The sequence below is a fragment of the Cornus florida genome, unplaced genomic scaffold, assembly GCF_030987335.1.
Source record: "Cornus florida cultivar Cherokee Brave unplaced genomic scaffold, ASM3098733v1 CherokeeBrave_3.0.0_Hap2_Chr01, whole genome shotgun sequence".
NCBI classification, from domain to species: Eukaryota; Viridiplantae; Streptophyta; class Magnoliopsida; order Cornales; family Cornaceae; genus Cornus; species Cornus florida.
The window spans coordinates 5,562,264-5,588,400 of NW_026775571.1; the positions used below are offsets into that span (position 1 = coordinate 5,562,264).

Sequence of the window (26,137 nt, forward strand, 5' to 3'; positions counted from 1 at the left end):
TTGATATTTAAAATTGTAGCACGTGTGTTGGACCAAAAGATGGTCACACGTGTGGAGGCGTGTTGAAGGATTTAAATATTAAAGTTAACCCTCTTTAACAACTTAAGCTTTTGTAGTAGATGGTTGTTAACAAATGGGATGAAAAAATTTAAGTTTGAAGAAACAATGTGTAGTTGTGGCTTCAAACCGTTGCAACTATTAACAAAAATGTTTTGAAGTAACAGGTATCTTTATGTAATTTGTCCTTTTAAGTCAATCAATAAGTAAAAATCATATGGGACTTTCCAAAAATTTTGAAAGTTACATATATTAGGAGATTTGGCTTGAATGGAAAAAGAAATTCATGTTGTCAGCCTCATTCATATGCGATCAAGGCAAGGATGATGATGATGCTGTCCAGAATTTATTGGTTAATGGCTTTAATAGAACAACCGAGTCTATTTCATCACTCCGGGATAACTTTTCCATCGTACAAATTTAATGGGTGTATAATGTCGTAAATTCAGTAACAGACTAGCAACTGTCGACACAATTGAGTCCTCATGTTTGACTGTCAGTTTAATATGACAAATGTTTTGGTTAGTATTTTTTTTCTTTTTCATAATAAATATGTAAAATAGTACAATAAAATGTACTATATTTGTCCTAAGTTATAGTAATTAACATGTTTAGTAATTGAATTAAAAACATTTGTGGAGTTTTGGGAAAAAAAATATTTGGTAGCAATTAGAATTATTAGTTATTCACCATGGAACCAAAGTAGGTAGAAAATTTTCCTTATGAGTTTCCATCAGTGGACAAAATATATTGTTCAAAGTTAACGATTATGGTGCTCCTTTTTTTTGTTATGAAGCTGTTTCTGTTTAAGCACTTGGATATTATACATTGTTTCTAGTTACAAACGCTGCTCTAACTTCCACTTGAAGATTGGAACTTCTCATGATATTTGCTGTTTATTTGTGAAAAAAAAAAAGGTATATGTGTGTGTGTGTGAGAGAGAGAGAGAGAATATGTACAGAACTATAGTTTCTGAAATAATTATTGCAATGCATCATTGAATTGGTCGTCTCCTTTTAAGTGGATTTTAGGGTTTTGCTACAAATTCGTTCATCGAGTTGGTTAACGAGCTCTCTGCTTATCTCTGTATCCCACAATATATATATATTATTTTTTTTAACAGTTAGGCAATGAAGGAAGCAGTGTGTCGCAGCAAGTCAAAGGTTCTGAATAGCAAATTAAAGAGGAAATATACCCACGTTATAGTATGGATGGACGATTCAACATATGGCTGTATGGCGTTCTTGAAAGAAAATCAAAGAGGAATATTTAAATAGAGCATAGTATAGATTGATGACTCAACATATGGTAGTATGGCTCATCAGGTGTACTGGTGATACTTGTAAGTATTGGCTAACACGTCTTATTTCTGAGGATATTCATCATCAAAAAAGCAAGAGTGGTGGGGATGTACATGTTTCTGTTTTTCCTTGTAAACTGGAGTCTAGTGCTGTTGATAATGGGATGAAGTTCTCTGGTTGAGTACTGGGAACTAATGCTGTGTAGCTTTTTTGCAATAACAAATTGTGATATTAACTGTTCAGTGCATAGCAAATGCAATTTTTGCCTTTCTCCGCACATAGATGTAGAAGTATTTTGCACGAAAGGAAATTTCTGCCTTCATATTTAATATGACTATAAACTCTGTTTTGATTAACTGGTAACAATGGATTTACGACAATTAGTGTATTGTATTAGCTTCATTAAAGCATTCTCTACTTCTGCAAAGTAGAATGACCTCAGTTGTGCAAGCTCAATGTTCCTGTGATTTTTTATGTTTCCAGAAAGCAGAAGTCTCCAATAGCTTCCTCCTATAATAATCTGTTTTATTACATTCATCATTAATTGTTCTTTTGTGCCTTTTCAACTGGCAAGCAGTACCAAAATTTATCATGGCATATAAGAATTTGTTTTGGGTAGGTAGTCTAGAAGAAACCGAGCAGCAGGGAAGATGCAGTGTCTAATTTTTATTATTATTATTATTTTTTGTTTGGCGTTTCCAAGCAGAAATATGGTGCATAAAGCCCATGCGTGCTGCTGTAAGTTGTATATCTTTTTGTGCTTGCTTTATTTATTTTTTAAGAATTGTGATACAGGGTTACGGGCTGTTTCCCTCTCTCGACAATGAAGCTTATTCCAATTGTCTCACTGGCCTACCTTCACTCCTGTTATTTTTATTTTGAAGTCATATCTAATATTCAGAGTTTGCCTTGATTTGATACGGCTCTCGCGGCCTGCACCAAAAACAGTGCCTTAAGTCGACTGCTGCGCGTTCTGGGATTAATGCAAGGAGGATGACATCACCCCCTCACATGAAAAAGGAGCTCATTTGGCATTATGTTGGTGGCTGAGAACTGAGAAGTTGACCAAATGGTAAGAAACAGATGAGCTTCATCTCTGTTTTTTCTTTGTTTCTAGACAGGCTCTGAAACTTGATGTTCAGTGCATGAGATCAATGAATCAATTCAGGAAACAAATCTCACTTATTCTGATAAATAACATAATAGCTTTCATAAATCACATCCGAAGTAAAGATTATTTACATGCCACAACAAATTCAACACAATGCAATAAGCTAAGATTACGTGTCGACTTCCGAAGCGTTTATATCTTATAGATACATCTCTTACGGCTCAACATATGAATTGTTCGAATCTAACTGCAAGCAAACAAAAGAAAAAGGAATATATATATCTCCAGGGCTCCAAACTTCATGCTTTCCCATCTCTTTTATGAATGGTAGGGGAAAGTTGATGAGCCTCGAGGTCTGTCATCTTCATCCTGTCAGCCGTTGTTTGATCTCAATTGCTCACTTGCCTGATTTTTCTTTCTATATCATCATTTCCGTCCATTTTCATCACGTGAATGGCTGCCATGAATTTTACGGTACTGAGCCAGTTCATCATTTACCCGCAAAAGCTGATTTCCCGAACGTGACAACCTCCTGCTAAGATCGGCATTAGTAGGCCTCAAAATGCTGCTGTTCACCTGTTACGACCAAGAAAACTTTGGCACATGAGAAACAGAAAACTAACATTGGAGATTTTAGGGCAGGGGAGGGGAGGTTCAACGAATTACTTCACCTGCTTTTGAACTCGTGGTTGGACATTTTGGGTCCCAATTAGTTTTCTCACCATATCATCCAGTTCAGCAATTTTTCGATTCAAATTGGTCTTGTCCTTCTGTAGAAAAAAAAGGTAGCAGCGGTGTACTTTAAAGGAACCTCTTGATGGCAAAATTGAAAAGTCGAGAATTAAGATATCTGAGAGTTGGAAGGACTAATGTGCCTAAGAACATATTCACACCTTCAACATTTCATTTTGTGCAGTCAGCAACTGATCCCGCTCGTTTAGTTGTTCAACAGTCATCTGGACACACAGTATTTCTTGTCCTCTTTTATTTACTTCTGAAATGCATCTATTGAACAAGAAATCCATGCAGGATCAAAAAACTATTAGATATCGATGCAAGATATACGGTGAGGGTCAGTGAGGACAAATTATATAATCCATATGATGTTAAATGTGACTAGAAAATCCAATGAATATGTTGAGTGCATATGCCATATTAGGTATAAGACTGCCAGCAAGTTATTTCTGCAACAGATTATCAATAAATTTCATTTGATATTACTAGTAAGAGATATTTTAGGTGGAGCACTTCAAAAGATGGTTTGTTAGGAAAAGTACACCTAAAGGTGGGGTGAATAGATCTTGAAAACTAAATGATGAACTTTTAACCCATTTTTAACTTCCAACTATATCAAGTAACTGAAATTCAACTATTAATGAAGGAGCATATAATAAAAGGTAAGAGTTTGGAAATAAAAATAGCATAAAATCATCCACCCATGAACACCAATTTTACGTGGAAACCGAAAATCCCAAGACCTGGTACAGGCAGATCAAATCCATTATCAGAATAGAAGTGTACTAGACTAGAATAGTCTAAACCCAAGAATCCCATAGTTACCTCTAACCCAGATTCATGCCAGATGAGCCAACACGATTTTCGGTTGCTGCTAGTCACCATCTATATTCTATATGAGTGATGAATGAAACAAAGATCTACCAATTGAATGGCTAGGATGCACTCTACAATTGCCTCACAAAAATATATGATGCTCAGTATATGCTCCATACGTTTATGTGCTTGAATAGCTTTTATAAAAGCATAGGATCTTAATATGAAAACTATTTCGAAAACCTTTTACAGCTGATTTTGCTCAATCAAAATTAAGCTCGACCGGTTGAAATTGATCCAGTGAGTTTGGATTTGATTCATTGATGGATTGAAATTCCAGTCCTTGTTCCTTTAGGATTTTGAAAATAGATACATTCTGAAAACAATTTCATGCATTCTAAAACATGTTTTTGTGGATCAAAACATGTAAATTAAAAAAACCGTAACATATTTAACTGAATGAATGTGTGAATATGAACTGTAATTTGGTAAGTGCACAATTTGAGAGTTGAATTTACCTTTTTGCCCTAGTTGAACATCAAATTTTCTGATATGCCCTTATTGACAGAAGTAATTCAACTACCCAAACTAACTCATAAAACATAAGTAAAAACTAAAAATCAAGATTACAGACTGGTTGCACGAAATTTACCAATCAAAGTCCTATTGACCTTACACCAATATTACATAAATTGCTATTCCTCTACTTTTCCATTAATTTGTCTTATCAATACTGTCATCATATTTGGAAAATCTCAACCTAATTTACAATTCCAATTTTGAATTCATTTAGCACCTAATTACAAGGATGAAACAGACAGAAACATATTCAGTTGTGGAATTTGGTGAAAAGGACTCACCTCTCTCGTTCTTCGATTAAATCGCTAATCTGCCTCCTTAGATTCAGAATTTCTTGCTCCTAGTTCAATAAATATGAAAAAAATAAAAATAAAAAAAAAATAGAAGGCCTAAAGTTAAAGCAATAAACTTACCAAAAAAAAAGTTGAAGCAGCAAGTGTTATATCAAAGATCTGTCAATATACCATTTCAGCAGACTTCTGTGTTTGTTCCTGTGCCCCTTCTACAAATCTTTGAAGCTGATACTGGTCTATCAAATTCTAGGATGTGCCAAAAGAAAAATGCACACAAATAAATAAGAAATTGCAGTTCAAAAGAATCTTGTTTTTGAGATACTATTCTAAACCTTACTGCGTAGTTTGTCATGTCCATCTTGACACCAAGTAAATCCCGAATGACGTCATGGGTCATGCTTTCTGCTGCAGCCAGTCTAGTGGTCAGCATATAAACCTGATGCACTACGGATTGTCAGTATGTTGTACTATAGACACAACAACCAGTGAAAGTATTTAGATACCAATGTTTAAGGGTAGAAAGAGAGAAAGAGAGAGAGAGAGAATTATGATACACGAGAGAAGACCATGAGAAGCAATTAAACAAATATGGAAAAGGTCAAGAATTTTGTTCAGTAAGAGAAAGTAAGTCATCTTCATCCCTGCCAAAATAATATGGCAAACACAATAGGGCCCTCAGATTACTCCAGACAGGAAATTAAGTGAGGTAGGCTACTTTACCTCTTTTTGTTGACCAGCTGCCAAGGCTTCTAGCTCTTCTATCCGAAGCCTAGCCAATGACAATTCCTGATCCTTCTCCAAATTCATTTGCTGAACCAAACTTGCAATGCATCTGAATGGGGAGCTAGAACCCCTGGTTCTCATTGAACTTTTCTCTGTTTTATCTAATGCTGGTGTTGTTGATGTTAAAGTTGATGGATTTGTCTTTACTTCACGAACCATTGCCTCCAAGGACTTGTACTGTCCAAAGGGTATGGATCAAATGCAGTACTATAACATAAAATATTAGGCATACTGGTTGCTAATGAAAGGGAATATTGGAAGCCAACCAATTAATTACACGGTTTACACCCATTGTTCAATGTGACCAAGGACTTCGAGAGTTAGGCCCCACCATGACTAGCACTCAACTAGAAGCTTATATACCAAAACAAATAATTTCGGATCTTGCTGACTATAAATCTTAGAAAATTAGTGGTTCACCATGATTTTATGATCAGTGAGAGCTACTCATCTAAAGACCTTTTGTACTCCAACTAAAAGGGTGCATCTAAACAAATCATTCTTACATACTGATTCATAAGGATTCACATCACAAATCGGTTAGAGAAACAAATTATGAGACGTTGTACCTTCTGTTGGTACTGTGATGCCTGAGCTTCAGCATGCAATACAAGTTCAGAGATGTACTCCTTGCATTGTTTCATCTACAGAAGATAAACAACAATTTATGCTTCAAACAGAGAAATAGCAGTTGATGAAAGTAATTCTATAACACGAAAATTTGCTCCACCTCTTTTGCGTGTTCTGCTCTTTCTTCTTCAAGAACTCTTATCCGATTATGTGCCTCATGAAGTTCCAGGGCTCTATTATGCAGCTGTCTGCAATAGAATCATTTAATTAATTACAAATAAAAATAATAGTTACAAGTATTAACTAATATTTAGTGCAAAGATAGCAGGTGGACCCTTCTACCTTGGAGGTTGATCTTCAGGTAGTTCGACAGTGTAGTTCTCCTGGTTTTCAGTAAAGTTTTCAACTGTCAACATTCTCCTTCTCAGGTCTTGAAGTTCTAGTTCCAATGAATCTCTTATAAATTGATGTCTTTCTACCTCGCCTTCCATTTCGGACACCTGACACCCCCCCAAAACCGGAAACCAAAAAAAAAATAGACATACATAAAATGATTTGAAATAAGTAAACATGAAATTCAGACACTCAACAGAAGTCATATATGGTTCACATTATGCAAAAATTCAGTCCTGAAAATAAAAAATATCAACTTACTGACACTTTTATTTCCATCAATATCTGTAAATCCCACATTTAAAGGATTATAAGAGCAACTAACCTTTTTCTCCAACACATTTATGGTGAATTCAAGCTCTTCAACAGAATGTTCTAAAATCTTAACCTCCTCTTCCTTTTGTTCAGCATACATTTTACTTGCCTCTGACTCCTAGAAGAAGATTTCCAAGTTTCACATACAAAAGATCCAGCAATTATCTAGAATTATAACAGTTCTTTATATGTACATACCTGGCGGGATTCAACAGCGATAGCTTCATTTTCATCAGCTAATGCATATGCTATACCGAGCTTATCTTGAAGGGAGCCAACTTGTTCACGAAGTTGGTCTCTCTCACTGGTGACCCTTTTCAAATCATTCTCAATTTCTTCAATTGAAGAGAGTATGTTTTTTTCTGCTGAAGAAGTCATGCGGACAATCTCTTTCTCTAAACTTTTGACTGCCTCACTTTTCTCTTCCAGTTGCTCTTCAGCTTCTGATTTGCTGATATAAATATCCTTTAACAGCACTCTCAACTCAGCATTTTGGTCTGACAAGATATCTAATGTTCTTCTAGCCTCCTCGAGATCAGAATTTGAGATAGACAGAGCAGTTTCAGCATCAGCCAAGCGACCTTCAAGTTTTCCATGCTGAGCCAACATGTCATCAAACTGACTGATTTTTGTATCGAGTTCATGCCGAACTTGGCCCAAAGCCATCATCAACTTTTCAGTTCCATCTTTGATGTCCTTTTTGCTGGAGGCTGATTCTTGCAGCAAGCTAAAATCAAAAAGCAAACCTTTCAATATAACATCTTTCCGGTTTAATTCCTTCTTTAGTATTAAATTTTCATATATCAGATTATCACTGGCAGACCCTTTCTCTTCCAATCTTGTGGCAACTGGAATTTGCTCTCCTTCCTCTTTGCCCTTTGCACCAGTAATCACAGTGTCATCTTTGACGTCATTCGTGCTAGAAGTTGATTCTTGAGACAAGCTAAAAGCAGAAGGCAACCTTTTCAATGCAACTTCTTTCCATTCTAATTCTTTGTCGAGTAACAAATTTTCATATATTGGATTATCACACTCTTTCTCTTCCAATCTTGAGGGAACTGGACTTTCATCTCCTACCACTTCGGCCTTCACACCATCAATCACAGTGTCATTTTTTACACTATTATTCGTTACCAAATAGCCTTTGTGGAGTATGGATTGACGGTGACTGAGATCTACATTGACACTTGGGAGCTTTTGGATAAAATTTTCAATGTGGCACTGGAAAAGCACCAAAGAAGCAAATCCTTTCTCCATTGTCTTGGAGAAAATATCTTCCAGCGATGACCTTGAGTTGCAAATGCAGTGCAGCATATCCTGTACCATTGCTAAGGCATCAGAATAAATTGTCTTGAACATTTGCTCCACATCTCTTTGAGTCTCCAGAAAAAACCCTTCAAACAAAGCCATCAAGTTCGCTATTTCAAGGAAAGTGTAATTGATTTGATCCCACAGCAGTGCATTTTCTCCATCCTTCAAACGAATTGAGGATCTAAGTTGTTCGATTTCTTCAAATAAGCTTGCTTTCTCCACCATCAATTCCTCACCTGCTCGTTTCCACATGCCAGTCAATTGTTTTGCGTTTTCATTTGCTTTCAGCAACGAATTTAGCATAAAATCAGCTTCCTTCATAGTTGCATGAGCCTCCTCAATTTTCATGAAGAAGCTATTGGCTCGACTAGTATTCCCATCAACAATTAACTGCACATAACAAAATTTTGCACCACACAAAAACACATATATGAGTGATCATTCTTTTTTATGAAAAAAATAAAAATAAAAATAACAGTTCTGAAACGGTACAAGTAACAACTATGCCATTAAAAACTAATTGTGTTAACAGTTTCGGCCAGAATATTTCAAGTGCAAGTTTGATATGAACTTTTACCTCTCTCGTCTTATGACAGCCTGCTTCATCCTCCTGCATCATCAGGTCAACAGGTTGAAGAGTTTTCTCCGATATTTTGAGCTGATTAAGCCTGTTCTTAAAAATATTTTGCTCACTCTTATTCACAAATGTACGTGATCCTGGTAAACCTGCACCTTCTTTGTAAGACCAATCTTCAATTTCTTTCTCATCAAAAAGCACAGCAAACCAGACATTTAATTTACTGAAAGCATCGTTTGCCATCTTAAGTTCCTCCTTCAAATGCATTATTCTTGTTTCATTATGAATTGATGTATTGATGAACCTTTTCGAATTTCCAGATTCTTGCCTATTAGAATACAAATTCGAGTCCCTTTCAAACTCTAGATCCGAAGTTTCAGGGTGTCCAGAACAGCAAGAGGATGAAAATTCATCAAATCTGTCTTCCAAATCAACACTTTCAACCGAAAGATTAGAGCCACAATTAGAGCAATCGGCAGTCCTTTCATCAACTTCAACTAAATCTTCAGCTGTGTCCTGGCAGCCATACCTATTCAGTGTTTTGCTAATGCAAACATTTATAACGTTAAGTCTGCCATTTGTTTCAGCAAGTTGATCCCTTATTTGATACAGCATGTAACACTGGTTTTCATGCTTTGGGAACTTATCTTCACCTTCCAATGATAGAGCACAAACTTGAAATTTTCTTTGATTCTCTCTGAACTCCACAAAGTTCTTCCTCATCTCATGAATATCATTCAACAAATCATGAACCAACTCCCTGAATAAAGAAAAAGCTTCATGAATGTCAGTTTGGAGAGCAGATATAGATGTAAATGTATCAGTACAAGATACATTAATAATATTCTCAGTCTCCAACATTCCCAGCCTTGCTAAGGCAACTTTAATTCCGTTATCTGCAGGTAACAAGGCATTAGCATTAGCTTTTATCTCAGAAATATTGTCGCTTCCCACTTCAGAGGGAACAGCCAGTTTTGACATGGGAATATATCCTTCACCATCGTTTCTGAGAGCAGCCTTGGGACATTCTGATAGCCTTTTAACTACTAGGAGTGCGGCATCAGCACGATTTTCAGCTTCAGTGATTTGATCCTCTCTCCACTTCAGTCTATTCTCTAGCAACTCCATCATGTTGATCTTATCATTCAACAGCGTAGTTAACTGAATCGCTGCTTTGGTGCTTGCATAATTTTCTAGCTGCTGACCTTCAGTTAAAGCAATTGTTGCACCCTTCAAGGAATTTAACTTCAGCTCCATTTCCACTACCACCGTTTGTGCATCTTCCAGACTCTTTTGTAGTAGCAGAATTGTTTCTTCCTTCTCAATACAAAGTTTAGCAGCCCTCTCAACATGTTCACCAATCCAGACATTAACATGAGGAAATGAAGAAGCAATACTTTGTATATGACTGGAGGCATCTCTAAGAGATTTAGAACCATCTATAAGGAAGCTTGTTAGATCCAAAGTTGCTCTTTCCCACTCAACACACAATGTCTTCATTTCCTCCTCTTTAGCAGCTATTGTGTTTCTCAATGTAATATTATCTTCAGCCATGTAACATAATCTCCCCTGAAGTTCTGATTGGAGAGCAGCAACCTCTTCCTCCAAATGAATAATTGTTTTAGTTGTTTCCATCTCAACTTGCTCATGAACTAATTCAACTTGCTGTTCCTGAGATAACTGTGATGCCTTATCCACTTGATATTGGAAATTAAGCAATTGAGCCTCCTCAAGTTCCTTAGTCATCCTATCCAACTTGGCTTGCAAAACCATTGTGCTGGTATTTTTGCTACTCCCTCTCACCAAGGTCTGGCTCTGATTTTGTAAGTCACACGTTTCTGTGAAGTGCCTTTCAAGTTTAAGCACAGATTCTCTCCCTATCTTGTCTTTATCACATAAGATTCCCATGTATCTTTGATTCTTCTCCTGCATAAACTCCAGCTCTTCAATTAGGTGGACCTGCTCAGATTCCAATGCTTCAATCAAGAATCTTGCATCTATCAGCTCTTTCTGAATGCCACTAGACTGTATAATTAAGGCATCACCCTTCTTCTGCTCATTTATATGCTGTAGAACCTCATCCTCTGGCTGGCTATAGGATGCCATCTCATCTCCTGAATCACTTCTCATTGATACCGTTTCAGCCTGCGAAATAGGTAGCTATTCAACCACAGAAATAATCCCAAAATTTTGGAAAAAAAAAAAAAGAAATTAAAATCGACCCATAACATCTGTCCTGATTTCCCACCTACCACTAGATATTTAACTTGTCAACATATTTTTGGGTGTCCAAAAGAAAGTAATCTTGTTGCCTCATAAGTACTGAAAAACAAATCCATGGAACTTATAAAATCTTTGTGACAAAAACTAGTGTTTGAAAGAAAAGCTCATGGCTGTACATGTGTGTGTGTGAGCACAAATATGCATACATCTATAGGAAGTTACAAGCACAAGTATGCTAAACATGAGAATGCTAGAATATAAATGTGGTAATCTTCCCCTTGAAATATGCTCAACTAAACTCAGCAGTCTTTTCCCAACTATTTGGGGTGAGCTAACTAAATTCTATTTTGTGATTCAACTCCATGATCTCTATCTATGTCGTATCCTCAATTATATAATTTGCTATCATATCTTTCCTAACTGTGTAAACTTATGTAAGTTTTGGTCCTCCCCTTCTCCTCGCTTTTCCCTCAGCAAGGACCATGTCGGTATTCCTTAATGGTACTGTTAGTAAGTGTCACTGTACATGGTCAACCATCCTAATCGATTTTCCCTTTGTATAATCTCCAATTGATGCTACTCCAACAATCTTACCAATGTTTTCATTTCTAGTTTTATACATTCTTGTCTTACCAAGCATCCATCTTAACATTAACATTTTCAATATACTCATTTTATACATATATTGTTTCTTAGCTGCACAGTATCCTGTACTGTGAAGTATGCCTAATCTAATAGCTATTTTCTAGAATTTCTTTCAAGGTATGCATTGATCGCACATTCACACTATATGTCAGAAGCATCCTCTATTTCACCCCGTCTGCTTTAGTTCCAAAAATAACATCTTCTCTGATTTCCCCTCTTTGTGCATAATTGAGCCTAACATCTCCGGTTTCATATATTCAGTTTTAGTCCTAAATATCTAAAACCCTTTCGATTCTAGAGCTTCTCTTCAAACTCTAATTAGTTAGCATTTATACATGTCCTAGTTTTGTCAATTCAATCAACATCGTTACCATCCCTGAATATGATTTGTTATTTCATTCATAACTAAGACAAAAATATATGGGATTAATACTGATACTTGATGTACACCTATAATAATTGGAAATTAACTTGTTCCTCTCACAATTGTTTTTTCTAAAGCCACAATTCTGTAGTACATGTCCTTTAACATGTTGAGAACGCCTTTCTTTTCTCAAACTATATCCCTAGGGACCCTCTCACAGGGTTTCTCTAAATATTTTAAACCATGATAACCCTTTTTATTCTCTCTATATCTTCCGAGTGGATTATTAAACACTACAATTGCACATTTTATAATGTTCAATGAATCTCTCCCAAAGTTTCAAAGCATGACTTGTCAATTTAATACCACAATAATTTGTATAACTTGGAATATCCCCATTATTTTTATAGAAACTGAAATACCTCACACCACTCATAAATTATTTTTTTGTTGTTATTATCTTATTGAATAACTTTATTAGTTAAAACAAACCATCATCATCTAAACACTTCCAAGTCTCAATAGGAATATAATCTGGTCCTAAAACCTTTCTTGCTTTCATCTTACTAAGGGCCTGTTTGGTACGCATTTTGTTTTTGCATTTTTCTTTTAACCCGAAATAAAACAAGTGTTTTGTTGTAGGTGTTTTGAATGGTAATCAGAAGCATGTTTGGTAATGCCTATTTGTTGCCAAAATTTTGGAAGCAAAAACATAAAAACATGTTTGGTAAAAGTGTCTCAAGTTTAAAAAACATAATGGCTACATTACCCGTTGTTATAGTACGGAAATATGTAAAAACACCAAATTGTTGTTGACTTTTGGCCACTATTAACGAAACGTTTTTGCACTGTACAAAACAAAATAGTTTTTACCAAACGCATTTTTTCCAATATTCACTGCTACAGTACCCGACAAAAATAAAAACACCAAAAACAAAATGGGTACCAAACAGGCCCTAAATGTATTTGTTACCTTGCACACCTTGATCCTACAAAAAAGTGTGTTATCTCCAATCCCCTTAGATTACCATATTCTTCAAAATCTAAGACTCATACTCGATTTTCATTTAACTTCTTAATGTAACTTTTCCACATTTTTTAGTTTCAACATCTTTTTATACTAGGACCCATAGGTCCTCACTTTTGATACACTTAGGTTCCGTTTGTTTCACCGTAAAATATTTTTTGGAAATCATTTTCCTCATTTTCCGGTGTTTGAAAGACTCCAAGGTTAGGAAATTATTTTCCATGTAAATCATTTTACCCCCAAATGACTGAAAATGATTTACCAAAAAAGTTTCCATAAGTCATTTTCCACAGGCTACCTTAGGTCATCTAACCATCCGTATTCTTGTTAAACCCCTATGTCCCTTTAACAGCTAATCTTTTTCAGTTCTGCCAATCTAAAAATCCAATCTTCAGTCATCTCTCTATATATGTATACATAAAGTGAGAGGAGAGAGAAAGAGGTACACAAATTTGGGTTGAGCATGTTCTAGAGAGAGAAAGTAACAAGAAGGAGAGGGAGGAATGGTTTAGCATAGAGAGAGAGAGAGAGAGAGAGAGAGAGTAACAAGGAGAGGGGGGGATGGTTTAGGGGGTACTATTCCCTGTTGGTGAGGAACACTGAAGAAAGAGAGAGGGAGAGAGAGAGTTAATTGTGGGTACTATTTCCTGTTGGTGAGTAACACTGAAAAAGAGAGTTAATTGTGCACAAAAGCTAATCTAGAAAATATTTTTTGGACCGTTGCCAAACACTGGAAAATAAAAATAAAAAAACATTTTAGATGAAAATGTTTTGTTTAGAAAATATTTTAGAAGGAAAACATTTTACGTCCAAACAAACGAAGCCTTAATATTATTCAAATCTCTACTTTTCCCCTACCTTAACTTAGCAAGTCTATATCATTATTCTCCAGATCCTTCGTATCTAATTTAGAATAATTTCCTCATATACTCTATACTTAACTTCTCCCACTACTTTTTTAAAACTCTTTCTTTGCATATTTATATTTGTCAAAGGTTTTTTCATTTTTAGTTATTTTTGCCAACATTTTTTATGATAATGACCTTCTTCTTTCTAATTCTCCAATAACCTTTGTACTATTCATTTTTAATTTCTTGCCATTCTATTCAAAATTATATTACTTTCATCTTCTATATTCCATATCCTTGCGTTTAGGATGTTGTTGATTTTAGCATCCTATCCCCATGACCATGAGTTGTTCAAGTAAAATAATCAAAGACAACTTAAAGTTAGGAAATGGATCATAATATCAAAGCTTAAGATTTATTGTTATGCAATGCAAGCCATGATAAATAAATTGCTCCCTGGCAGGTACTATATCTTCTCACCATTGAATATTTATCTGTTTGTTTGAACTTTTCTGGATCCTTGGTTGAGAAATCTTTAACCTGCGAAGAATGTAATATAGGTAAACCACCAAAGGACAAAGATTAACTTATTTCAAGAACCTCATCTACAAGGAGTTGATAAGTATCCTCACAGAACCGAAAGCAGCTTGGTACTTCACACATCTATTCAGTTCCCTCCGTAATCTATCAATTTCCCTGCAAACATAAAACATACATTGGATAAGATGGAAAGAAGCGACTGCAAAATCTGTCATTGCCAGCATCCAATATCATATTGCTTCAGTTTCAAGTTCAACTCTATAGAAACAAAAATAGAAACTGGTAAATGGCATAGCTTTGCACCTGCTCATTTATAGCTCAACAAATTTTTTTTTTCTTGGATAAGTAAAAATGTATTAGAAAGTGTTCAAAAGGGAAACGCATCCCAGGAACTACACAAAGGCCAAGGCCAAAAAGGACCCTAAGGACCAAAGAAACCCAAATAAATCAACTATCGCCTCTATATATTTACAATTTCTCCCCATAACCAACTAAAAAGAGGGCTAACAACAAGAAATTTAACAACCCCAACAGAAGATTCCTCTCCATCAAAGGATCTTCTATTCCGCTCCTTCCAAAGACACCGCCAAACACAAAAGGGCGCCACCCTCCAAAAATCACAGCGTGGGACCCCACATGACACCCTCTCCAAGCATCAAACAATCCCCTCGAAAGATCGAGGCATTTATAGCTAAACAAATTAAAAGGGGAAATATATGATAGCATGTCCAGATGGGCAGACCAAACTGAACAATGTCCATTTTTATTGCAGTATTGATGTATTTGATGCCTATTAAAACGACAGCATAGAGATTGGAGATTACTAATGTAGACAAACTGACACAAGTGATCGTTCACATAAATACCAAGGGTTCATTCAAAATTTGGATGTTTTAGTCAATTAATTGAAAGGAATACACATGTTTCCAAAACGATGAAGATAATGAAACAATTTTATAGAATATATCAATAAAAAAAGGAAAGCTAAGGAAGGCATCGAAAAACAATGACAGATGCGTTTTATGACGCACCCCTCCTCTCTCCTTCACCCATGAGTTTAAGTGGCAAAATGTAAGTAGAGTATTTGGTTAAGCATTGGCAAAAATATGCTAAAGACAATGGAAATTGATTAAACAGCAGTTACTTTATCAGTTCGGAATTCATTTTCCTGCAAACTTCCAATTCCTTCACGGCATCATTATCCTGCATCATTTTTTTTGGGAGACTTAGATATTAAAGATGGAAAACTTTTAAAATCCTACAAACAGTCATGACCAGAAATTGCAATGTGAACCTGCTTTTCTGTTCCTGGAGGGAATTTATGTTGTGCATAGTTTCCTTCAAGTGTTTCCAGAAGCTGCACATTGAATTTACTTTCAGAATGCCCACAAGGACTGGATTGTAAATTGTAATAGAGAAGACAAGAATAGGATCTTCCTAAACCTGATCACGCAATTCTGAAACTTCAGCTAGCAATGTTTCTCGCTCTCCTTGTTCATAGAAATTTTGAAACCTGATTGGAAGAGCTATGAGTGACACCTACAAAAATTATAACCGATACCAATTTTTGGGTAAAGAAATAGCAGTCACTAAAAGCATTAGAGAAATTATTCATGAGAATTACAATCTGAGCTGGTCGAGGAGTCTACTATTCTCCAATGCAAGTCTGGTCAATTCTGGGTTTCTATCAATACTTGCTCGAAGCAGTTGAATTTCTTCTTTTAAAACATTATTTTCATCCACGAGATACTTATCGATAGAGACTAAGCCGTCTTCGAACAATTCTAATCGTTTATTTTCTTCCTCATGGAACCTTAGCATCGTTTTATTACGGTGCACATCTTCTTCCATTTGCTGAGCCTGAAACAGATGCCACTACTTCAATTTAATCAAATCATATGACAGTACTGTTGCTTGTTCTAATATTCAGCTATTAACAGACTTATATAGCAGTTACGAATTGTGGCTACTAATATTTACCAAAAAATTGTGGGAATAAGTTGAAGAATATTCGGATGGTTGTTATAATTAGACATACCAAATGGCTCATTTGTGCAATTTCAGCCTCTAATCTCCTTACTACAGTCTCAGCCAATTTCTCTCTCCTCAGAGCACCAAGCATAATAGCTTCCGAACATTTTGTCTGATATATACATGCATATGTGTGTGTGAGTGTATATATATATATATATTAGGATGTCATTGTATTACACAACAGTTAGGAGTTGCGACATGAAGAAATAAGTTAACATCGCCAAAATGATTACCGTCCTATTTCGAACATTTGGTATTTTATGATCATCACTTATATTTCTTTCCCCAGACAAGTTGTACCCCACAGGAGAATCCCCCAAGCTAGATTGTTGAACACTTGGCTCAAACTGTGAAAGAGACCTGGAAATGTTATGCTGCTGCATCAGAAAGGACAACTGGCCCTGTTTGAAATAGATAAGGGCCTTGATTCTATTAGCTTGTGTGAATCCAACATGAAACATGAAAAAATCTGCAGCTAGTTCAGACCTTTAATTGTTGGATTTGCTGCTGCAATGCTGTTACGTCACCTGAAGCTCCTTCATTTACTTTAGCCTGGAAAAATCGAGAGGAAATTAGAAAGAAAAAATTCTATCAGAATTCTAACTCTTATTGAAATAAAGTGAACAATTTCAAAGTTAGTACATTGTTCTGAATAAGTTTGGCTCGCTGAGCAAACTTCAAAGTGCTTAATGTCTCATTTGCAGAGCTGAAGAGGAAACAAAAATAAATTAATGAAAAAGAATGCAAAAGAAAATTAATTTTAAACTTCAAACAGAGACTTGTTTTAACACAGACCAAAAAGATGGACTGACATTTGCAATCATTGTTGTTTTTGAATTCCCACCAAGAGAATCCTGCAACCAAAGAAGAAAACCATAATAACCTGCAGTTTAGGAGTTACCATGAAATAAGTGAACCTACGTGATTATCGATTTGTTAGGAGTCATCTTATGCTTTAAAGCTTTAATTTTCTGACCTGAAGGAGAAACGTGAGCCTAGAGTCCCTGTAAGGTATATGTCTTTGTTTGCCATGTGCTAAATCTACCAGAGACATTATCACCAGACTGCAACCACAGTATACAGAGAAGTTACAGTAAAACAAATGCAATACCCAACTCTCATCCACGGTAATAAATCCCACCAAGAGATATCCAATCATGTGAAGGTTGCTGAATTCAGTATCTAATGCTCAAATTATGCTGTCAAATATCATTGTTTTGAAGGTGTTCTTATTAGAATTTAACTTTCAAGAATCTATCAGGTAAAAAGCATTTATGTAACTGCTCATAAAAAAACACACGAGGGAAATTTTCAAAAACAGAGGATCAATATTAACTTATAAAGCACAGTAAATTTAAGAGAAGATAAAAAATAAAAAATCAGAGATGATCTCCTCAAGAAAAAAAAAAAACAGCTTATGAAGATAGTGGTATCGAGGAATGTTCCTTGCCATTACATTTATCATAAGAGAAATTCACGTTGCAGTATCATAAGATTCTTGGTTGGATACTATCTCAATTCAACTCCATGGCTGAGCTGAATCACCATTCAGTAAAATTGTCATAGAATCAGCAGTTAAATTGTAAGAATATACATGTCCACAATTTGCACAATAATATTTTTCTGAAAATTTTATTTATGACTCTAAAGGTATCAACTTTTATAGAGCTTGATATACATTGTTGGGCTCATTCCTTAATGTTGGAAATTGTGTCTCAAATTCCTATTCTAATTATGTTTCTATTTTAGAGTTGGATTCTGTTTGGTAATTTCTTATTTGGCAAGTCTTAACCTCTAAGAAATTGTAATCCTTGTCCAACAAGGAATTGGGTTTGGAACTCTATAAATAGATACATAGGTTTTGGGTTGAGACTTATGAGATTGAGAGATGTTAGAAGATGTTATATTTGGAAAATATTATTATAGGATTAAATTACACCTTGACAGAATATTTGACATGAGAATATCATAGGAGAGATTTTAGCCTATGATAGAATATTGATTGGAGTGATTTATGGTATTGATTTTAGGAATCTTCCATTAATGTATTTTCCATATTTATCACCTCTATTCTTTCACCTATAAATAGAGGTGACCATTGTATACAAAGATTAAGAGAGAATATATTATAAAGTGATGTAACCCTTTGGGCTCTTTGTGCCGTGGATGTAGGTCCTAGTGGCTAAACCATGTAATATCTTTGTGTTCTCCGTGTTTCATTTCTCTCCACTTCTATTTTATGCTTTACAACATGGTATCAGAGCCTAATTTATTTTCCTAGGTTCGGACCCCTATTTTGGTGTATTCCCTTAGCATCTGAAATGTTGCTAAGGGTTTCTCGGTGCTATTTATGACTTGTTTGGGCTGTCGGTTTGTTCGGCAGTAATGTTCCTCGCCTTTGCCGTGTCTCCGGCAGGTTTTTTTGACTTGTTTGGGCTACCGGTGTGTTCGGTAACATTGTTCGTAACCTTCGCCATGTGTTCGGTGCTATGTGGACTTATTTGGGCTACCGGTGTGTTCGGTAGCATTATTCTTCGCATTCACCGTGTCTCTAGCAGTTTTATTGTCTGTTTCCAAATCGTTGGAAAATGATCTGTTTCATGATTTGATATGCAAGCTGAGCGTTATTTCCATACACCCTTCAGCTTGAGGGGGAGTGTTAGAAGATGTTATATTTGGAAAATATTATTATAGGAACCCCTAAATTACTCCTTGACAGAATATTTGATATGAGAAGATCATAGGAGAGATTTTAGCCTATGATAGAATATTGATTGGAGTGATTTATGGTATTGATTTTAGGAATCTTCCATTAATGTATTTTCCATATTTATCACCTCTATTCTTTCACCTATAAATAGAGGTGATCATTGTATACAAAGATTAAAAGAGAATATATTATAAAGTGATGTAACCCTTTGGGCTCTTTGTGTCGTGGATGTAGGTCTTAGTGGCTAAACCACGTAATATCTTTGTGTTCTTCATGTTTCATTTCTCTCCTCACTTCTGTTTTATACTTTACAACAAAATAGATGTAGTCCCATGAGGGAGTTGGTGGGTAGAGGTAGTATGTGGGAGTAGAGTAGGAAAAACACTGATGATGCTGGTAGCGAGGGAATAGACTTGTGGAGTGGTGGCTTCGGTACTCTATTGTTGTAATATCTCTACGAATCATAGTGGAATCTCTTCTCATCCATGGACGTATGCCGGTTTTGGCTGAACCATGTATATCTTGTGTTTGTGTGTGATTGCTTTGTTGGCTTTGATTTGTCATTGAAACATAGTTATTTGCGCGCTTCTTCTGCGCCCAACAAATTGGTATTAGAGCCAAAGGTGAAGGAGATTCAGAAAATACAAGAAGTCTCAACATGTAGTGCAACGGGCTTTAGTTGGAGGTGGAGTCAATCAACTTGGTTACATCGCATGGAGTTCGAGTAGTCAAGGTGGAGCCTTAGAGGTTTGACTGATCGCGAGCAATGTATAACTTGGACAATCGGAGTTTTACAGGAGTATCTTCAAGATTGAAGCTGCAAAAGAATTGTCCTGATCAATGCCATGGGAAGCAATGATTGGTTGGATGGAATTTTGAGCCAAAGTGGAGATTGTTGGAAATTGTATCTCAAATTCCTATTCTAATTATGTTTCTATTTTAGAGTTGTATTATGTTTGGTAATTTCCTATTTGACAAGTCTTGACCTCTAAGAAATTGCAATCCTTGTCCAACAAGGAATTGGGTTTGGAACTCTATAAATAGATACATAGGCTTTGGGTTGTGTAATGTTTTCAATTTTTGGCATTTCTCTTTTTCTGGGAATTTTGTCGCCGCAAGGGCATTTCCATCTTTTACCGTTTTGTGTACCGGGCACTATGGGGTGTGCTAGTTATGTCCTAGAGTTGTTTGGGATATTCATTGAGTCCAGGACTCTTTGAAATGCAAGGATGACCATTTTCACATTTTTCAGTTTTTCGGGCCGGACGGTTCCGTGTGGGACCCGCTACCAGAACTGTCGGGTACGGGAATTTTAGTTGAGTCCATTTGCATCATATGCATTTTATTAATGTATCTTATGTGAGTGCAAATTGTTAAGTGTATATATGTATTTGTGGTGTAAATTAAAAGCAAAGTAAAAGAGAAAAGAAAAGAAAATCGGGTGGGACCCACCTCACCCCATTTAAGTGGTCTAGAGACCACTTTGGGTCTCAATTCTCTCTATCTCTCCCGTAGCTCTCTCTTCCCCTCTCATTCTTTATTTTTTTTTCTTTTTTCTTTTCCAAGCTTCAATCCTAGATCTCTCTCTCATTTCTTAGAGTTTTTAGATGCTGTTTGTGGCAAATTGAAGCCCACGACGAGGTCTACGAATTGATCGGAGCCAATCTTCATTTGGCCACCATTTGGAGGATCTCTAATTCTAGGGTTTGCGAGTAAATTTGGGGCTTTTCATCCAATTAGAGGTAGGGGTTTCTAATTCACATTTTTCTTGCACCTTTGTGAGCCTTCTACTTAAATTGTTGTTAAGCATGATTTAATTTGAATTACTTGTTTCTTAAATGACTTGATATGGTATATGAAGCATGTGATTATGTGTAATTGTTGATTTGTACGGAGGGCATGCTTAATTATTGATTTCCCTATGCTATTGTGTTGACAAGATTACTAGAAATGATACTTGGAAATTTATGGAAATTTTCCTAGAATTATTTGTAAACATGCTTATTGTGTTGTATAAATTCTTTAATGCCCTAGTAATGTATACATGAGACATGCATGCATATTATGGGGCATAAATGAAGGGAAATGGTTTTGAACAAATGAAAAAAAGAGATTTTGGGAAAATGTTTTGGTTAAAGAGATTTTTTAGAAAACCCGGTCGCCGCGGGGGTACCAAAAGGCGTGTTAATATAGCCTAGAGGGAACTAGGGAGACCGCCCTAGCGTGGTTGAGCTAGCTGGGCCCAAAATGACGCCGCGGGGGTACCAAGGGTCAGGGACACTAGCCAATCCTTCTCTCGTGTCGCTGCGGGGTCACCAAAGGGCGGGTTATATTAACAGTTTGGAAAGTGATGGATGGCACGATATTCATGTGTTTTGAACTGGAGAATGTATATTGTATTTTCCCGGTTTAGTATGACCCCACTCCCTATTGGTCTATGCTTTGTTTGGATTCACAGGGTTACAAGAGGTGTGTCTTAGGCACTACCTACTAAGCTTTATGCTCACCCTATTATTTAACATTTTTCAGGACTCAGAAAGGAAGTGGTGGATGGCATTCCCCCATTAGCTTGAAGAAGATTAGAAGTTGTAATTTGATATTTATTTTATATCTTGGTTCATTTATTTGTATAGTCTCAAAAGCTAGAATGTTGTAAATTCGTTTCTTTTTATGTAATGATCATGTATTGTAAACCATAATTTATGTTAGCATTCTGAGAGAGATCATGGTTATGTAAACACTAGTTGATGAATGGGTATGGAAACTATATTTTGATCTATTTTTGAGACCATTTAATTGTGTAGTGCCCTAGTTCATTGCCGTGGATTGGGAATAGGTTGCTATTCAGGTGCAATATAGGTTTGGTAAGTTGAAAATACAAGCAGTAGCCATTCCAGTGGGTTGAAGCACAGGAAAGCATGTTTCGGCCGGCTGAACCTCCTCATCAGCCGGCCGAAACCCCAGGGTCGACCGACCGAACCCCCATCGTCAGCTGACCGACAGTTGAAAACAGTGAAAGTCCCAAGAGCCTATTTCTTCACCACCGTTTCGGCCGACCGACCCTGCCTTGTCAGTCGACTGATCTTGCCTTGTCAGCCGGCCGACCATGGGCCATCAGCGGGCTGACAACCCCTCTTTGACCTGTATTGTATGGACCTCCTTGTAAGCTTGACTTGGGACATTTTTTGGACCTTGGATTACCTTGTATAATGGTTAAGGACTCAAGAAATTGACGGTGTGACCTAGTTGACCTCGGATTCGGGTAAGGACCCGGGTAACGGTCCGGATCTACAGATTCGGGTCGTTACAGGTTGAGACTTGTGAGATTGAGAGAGATGTAGTCTCATGAAGGAGTTGATGTGCAGAGGTAGTATGCGGGTTGGTAAAGTAGGAAAAACACCGGTGATGCTGGTAGCGAGGAAATATACTCGTGGAGTGCTAGTGTTGGTACTCTATTGTTGTAATATCTCTACGAATCATAGTGGAATCCATTCTCATCCATGGGCGTAGGCCAGTTTTGGCTGAACCTTGTATATCTAGTGTGTGTGAGTGATTGCTTTGTTGGCTTTTATTGGATCCTCATTCTTCGCGTGCTTCCGCTCCCCAACACTTAACAACTTAAGTTTTTTAGGCAATTGGTGGACTAGCATAATCTTAGAGCTTTAGTTTTCAGAGATGTTGAATTCAATTCTCCACCTCTGCATTTGTTCCACTTTCTTGTTTGGAGTGTGTCAGAGTTAATGTACATTGGTAGGCCCATTTCTTAACAATTTAAGCTTTTAGGGCAATTGGTAGTCTAACAGACTTAACAACAACTTGATTTTAAAGCTAACGAATAAAACTCAGACTTACACATAAAGATGAATGGATTAAATCCCTGGTCTTTATACACACGAGATGTAACTTCCAACTTTTGACTAGGAAGTAACTGTTATGCCCTTTAAGCTGCATTTCCAAAATTTGAAGGGTGGATATTTCTTCTTCTTATTCTTCTTGTCCTTTATCTTTTTTCAGGTTTCAAATAATCTTACAGTTCTTGATTTATTCCTACAATCCTCTTTCGATAACCCCCAGCAATCCAATCTAAAATGCTGATTCTAACAATGTAGCTTCTCATTCACCATCTTGAGCTATTTCTCCATGCCCTATAGAAGACAATAACACATAACCAAGAACGATATTGAGAATATTCCTTTAATTGTGATCTCCCAGCTCTGGAAGGTATGACATGCAGTGGGTCCACAAAAATCTAGATAGCTTGAAAAATGCATGTGGAAAAATGAAAAGCAATCGTTGGAAAGTACTGCAGTATTCTCAGAGCAACATAACTCGAAAACAGGCATCTAATCTAGTTACCCGAGGATTGATAAGGATCTGTTTATATTTGCTGCTTCTTTCAAGCGGTTCCCTTCTGCACCAGAGCTCTTCTGCCTAATTATATCAGAAACATGAGTTCAACCATGAAGCACAATGAACTAAGATAGGTGATCATGGAAATAATATTCACCTTTCAGAACCAGCTAGATCCACTAAATTTAATCGGCCAAACCTAAGGTGGGTCATAGAATCTTTCTCCCAATGGCTTTCAATGATGCATGTGAAAACACTATGGGACCGACTGCTCTCACTGTTCATATGGGTTGCCGCAATCTTCCTATTTGCAGCACCCTGTGCAAGGTAAAAACAGACTAGTCAAGCATAAACTCTTATCCATTATAATCAAGCACAAAAAGTTCACCATTGAGTCAGACCTGTAACAGTAGCTTTAGAACATCACTAACAGTTCTCACATTATGTTCTGTAAGGTTTTCAACATAAACGCCTTTCTTCAAGTCTTCTCTGAGCTAAAACACGAAAACCACTTGTATAACTCATCAAACAGATATGTATCATTAACACCAGCAATCAGCATGAACAAAATAATATTTTGATATTACTTGCAAATTAGTTGATGAAGGCTCCAAGAGGTCAGTTATCTGCTCATTGTATATCTCAAGGAAAGAACATTTGCAGCTGTACTTTAGTCGTTCATCCCTCCTGTTCTCCTCTTCCTACACAAATGATATTCGGAGAGGAGATGCAGCATTAAGTAAAGAGCATATCAAATACATGTAAATAATATGGTACTAGAACACCCGGAGAATTTTATGCATCTAACCTCTCTAATCCTTGCAAATAGATATTCGAAAACACGGGGAGTTATCCCACAATCTTCACCAAGATTCCCATTCATCTGAGATATCTCACCCATCATAGTATATGTTTTACCACTACCAGTCTGCAGGAAAGTATTTAAGACCTCAAAATCAATCCCATAAAAGACTATAACCGTATAATGACACAAAACCTATGGCAAGAAATACCTGACCGTAAGCAAACATGCAGCTGTTATACCCAGACATGCAATTATCCACCATGGGTAATCCAGCAACCCTAAAAAGCTTTTCCTACATGCAGTAAATCAAATAAGTGTTCATGTAAATCATGATTTGATGTACCATAATATAATATAATGTAAGTGCAAAAGACAATCATGCGGTATTATTAATTACCTGTGATATTGTTTCACAAGCTATATGATCAAAGGTAAATCTGGTTTCAGGATGGCCAAGCCACAGTAAGGTCTGTTCATTCTCTTGCCTCAAGCATCGACCATATCCTCGGAATTCACTCGGTGTATTACTTATCGGCCTAATTCGTATCAAAACCTATATACCAACATTCAGCATATCAACTTAAGAGCTTAGAACAATAAATAGTCACCAAATTTGAAATAATACACAAGACCAACCTACCTGCACATTGTGATCCTTCCAAAACGAATTGTCCTCCACGAGCTCAAAATGTGGGACTTCAACAGAAGGTTCAGAATTTACAAGCGGAATCCCTCTAGAAACCCTAGAAGAGCTCCCTAATCTAGCTCCAGATTGAGGAGGTCTAGGCCCAGTACAAGCCCCCAATGTTCCAACATTTGAAGTCCTTGAAGAACACCTTGCCGGAGTACTCTGCGCCGAGTTTGGTTCCGAATGAGATTTTCCTCGACTCAAAATCCTAGGAGTGCCGTAATTGAGCCCTAGGTTTCCAGTTCCCTTATTCACTGTCAATTGACTCTCGGAATTTTCAAATTCTTTTATCGGATGATCAACTAACTCAGCTACCTTCAACTTGATTTGAGAATTGAAATCGAGTTCTTGAAGTTCTCTCTGGTGCTGTGATGGATCTGATATTGTGTCCAGAGGTGTTCTCGGAGGAGGAAAATGGATTGGATTGGATGAATTTTCGAACTCGTTCTCGTTAGCCACGAATTGTACATTTCTCAAAGTGTTTCGAGCGATGAATCGCAAAGAGGATGTGTCCTTCGACATGGATCAGCTTTGATTTTGAGAAGAAGAAGAAGAAGCTCAGAGCTAGTCAGAAATGGAGAATTCAAAACCCTAGGGTTGTGTAGTTGAATCAAAGAGGTGTTTGATGAAATTAGGGTTTGGGGTTGACCAATGGGACTGTGATGATGAAATGATGATTGTCTGCCATAACTGAGAGGTTTTCGAATTGGGAGTGAGTGAATTTTGAAACGCTTAAAAAGCTGAAACCCCAGAGATAGAATAGAGCAGTGGATTATGATTTATGAGTGACAGTATAGGCCCGCCCGTTTTCAAATTGAATTGTGATATTTGTGGGATACACCTCCAAGTCTTGTGATTATTAAAAGTGGCCCCAATGTAGTTGTACTGATTTTCTTTTTGTTTTTATTAGTTTTTTTATTGGCTTGTTTTACAAAAATTCAAAACTCAATTTCCTAAAGTTGGAATCAATATTAAGATATAATTGAGAAGTTTTAAGAATCGACAGGTGTGACTAAAATGTAATTAAGTAATTATTGAGTAATTTTTTCTATTATTGAATTT

The 26,137-nt window shown here is 36.5% G+C and overlaps 2 protein-coding genes across 2 annotated transcripts in view; one reads left to right on the forward strand and one right to left on the reverse strand.

The window, feature by feature from the left end:
- LOC132283703 (calmodulin-binding transcription activator 3-like) overlaps positions 1-1,600 on the forward strand; it is a 44,082-nt gene extending 42,482 nt beyond the window's left edge. The window contains exon 13 of the mRNA XM_059785738.1: positions 1,181-1,600. Within this exon, the coding sequence (XP_059641721.1) occupies positions 1,181-1,231 (51 nt within the window). The 3' untranslated portion in view covers positions 1,232-1,600. The remainder of the gene's footprint in view (positions 1-1,180) is intronic.
- A 925-nt stretch (positions 1,601-2,525) lies between these two features.
- LOC132283621 (kinesin-like protein KIN-12C) lies at positions 2,526-26,137 on the reverse strand. Its single transcript, XM_059785642.1, has 33 exons — positions 25,028-26,137; positions 24,785-24,940; positions 24,596-24,679; positions 24,391-24,510; positions 24,170-24,283; positions 23,984-24,076; positions 23,740-23,900; positions 23,589-23,663; positions 17,499-17,586; positions 17,318-17,376; positions 17,165-17,228; positions 17,009-17,074; positions 16,756-16,923; positions 16,527-16,631; positions 16,113-16,348; positions 15,932-16,001; positions 15,783-15,845; positions 15,633-15,691; positions 14,581-14,644; positions 14,429-14,488; positions 8,842-10,986; positions 7,152-8,654; positions 6,964-7,071; positions 6,588-6,745; positions 6,406-6,493; positions 6,245-6,319; positions 5,613-5,852; positions 5,230-5,328; positions 5,064-5,138; positions 4,881-4,939; positions 3,363-3,474; positions 3,141-3,239; positions 2,526-3,045 (listed from the first exon to the last, which is right to left on the reverse strand). The coding sequence occupies exons 1-33, from the start codon at positions 25,595-25,597 to the stop codon at positions 2,896-2,898; spliced, it is 7,386 nt and encodes a 2,461-aa protein (XP_059641625.1). The 5' UTR covers positions 25,598-26,137; the 3' UTR covers positions 2,526-2,895.

Coding starts and splice junctions, on each gene's coding strand:
- LOC132283621 (XM_059785642.1), bottom strand. CDS start 25,597: ATGTCGAAGGACACATCCTCTTTGCGATTCATCGCTCGAAACACTTTG. Junction 24,077..24,169: donor CTTCATCAACTAATTTGCAA/GTAATATCAAAA, acceptor TTCGTGTTTTAG/CTCAGAGAAGACTTGAAGAA. Junction 23,901..23,983: donor TTCTAAAGCTACTGTTACAG/GTCTGACTCAAT, acceptor TACCTTGCACAG/GGTGCTGCAAATAGGAAGAT.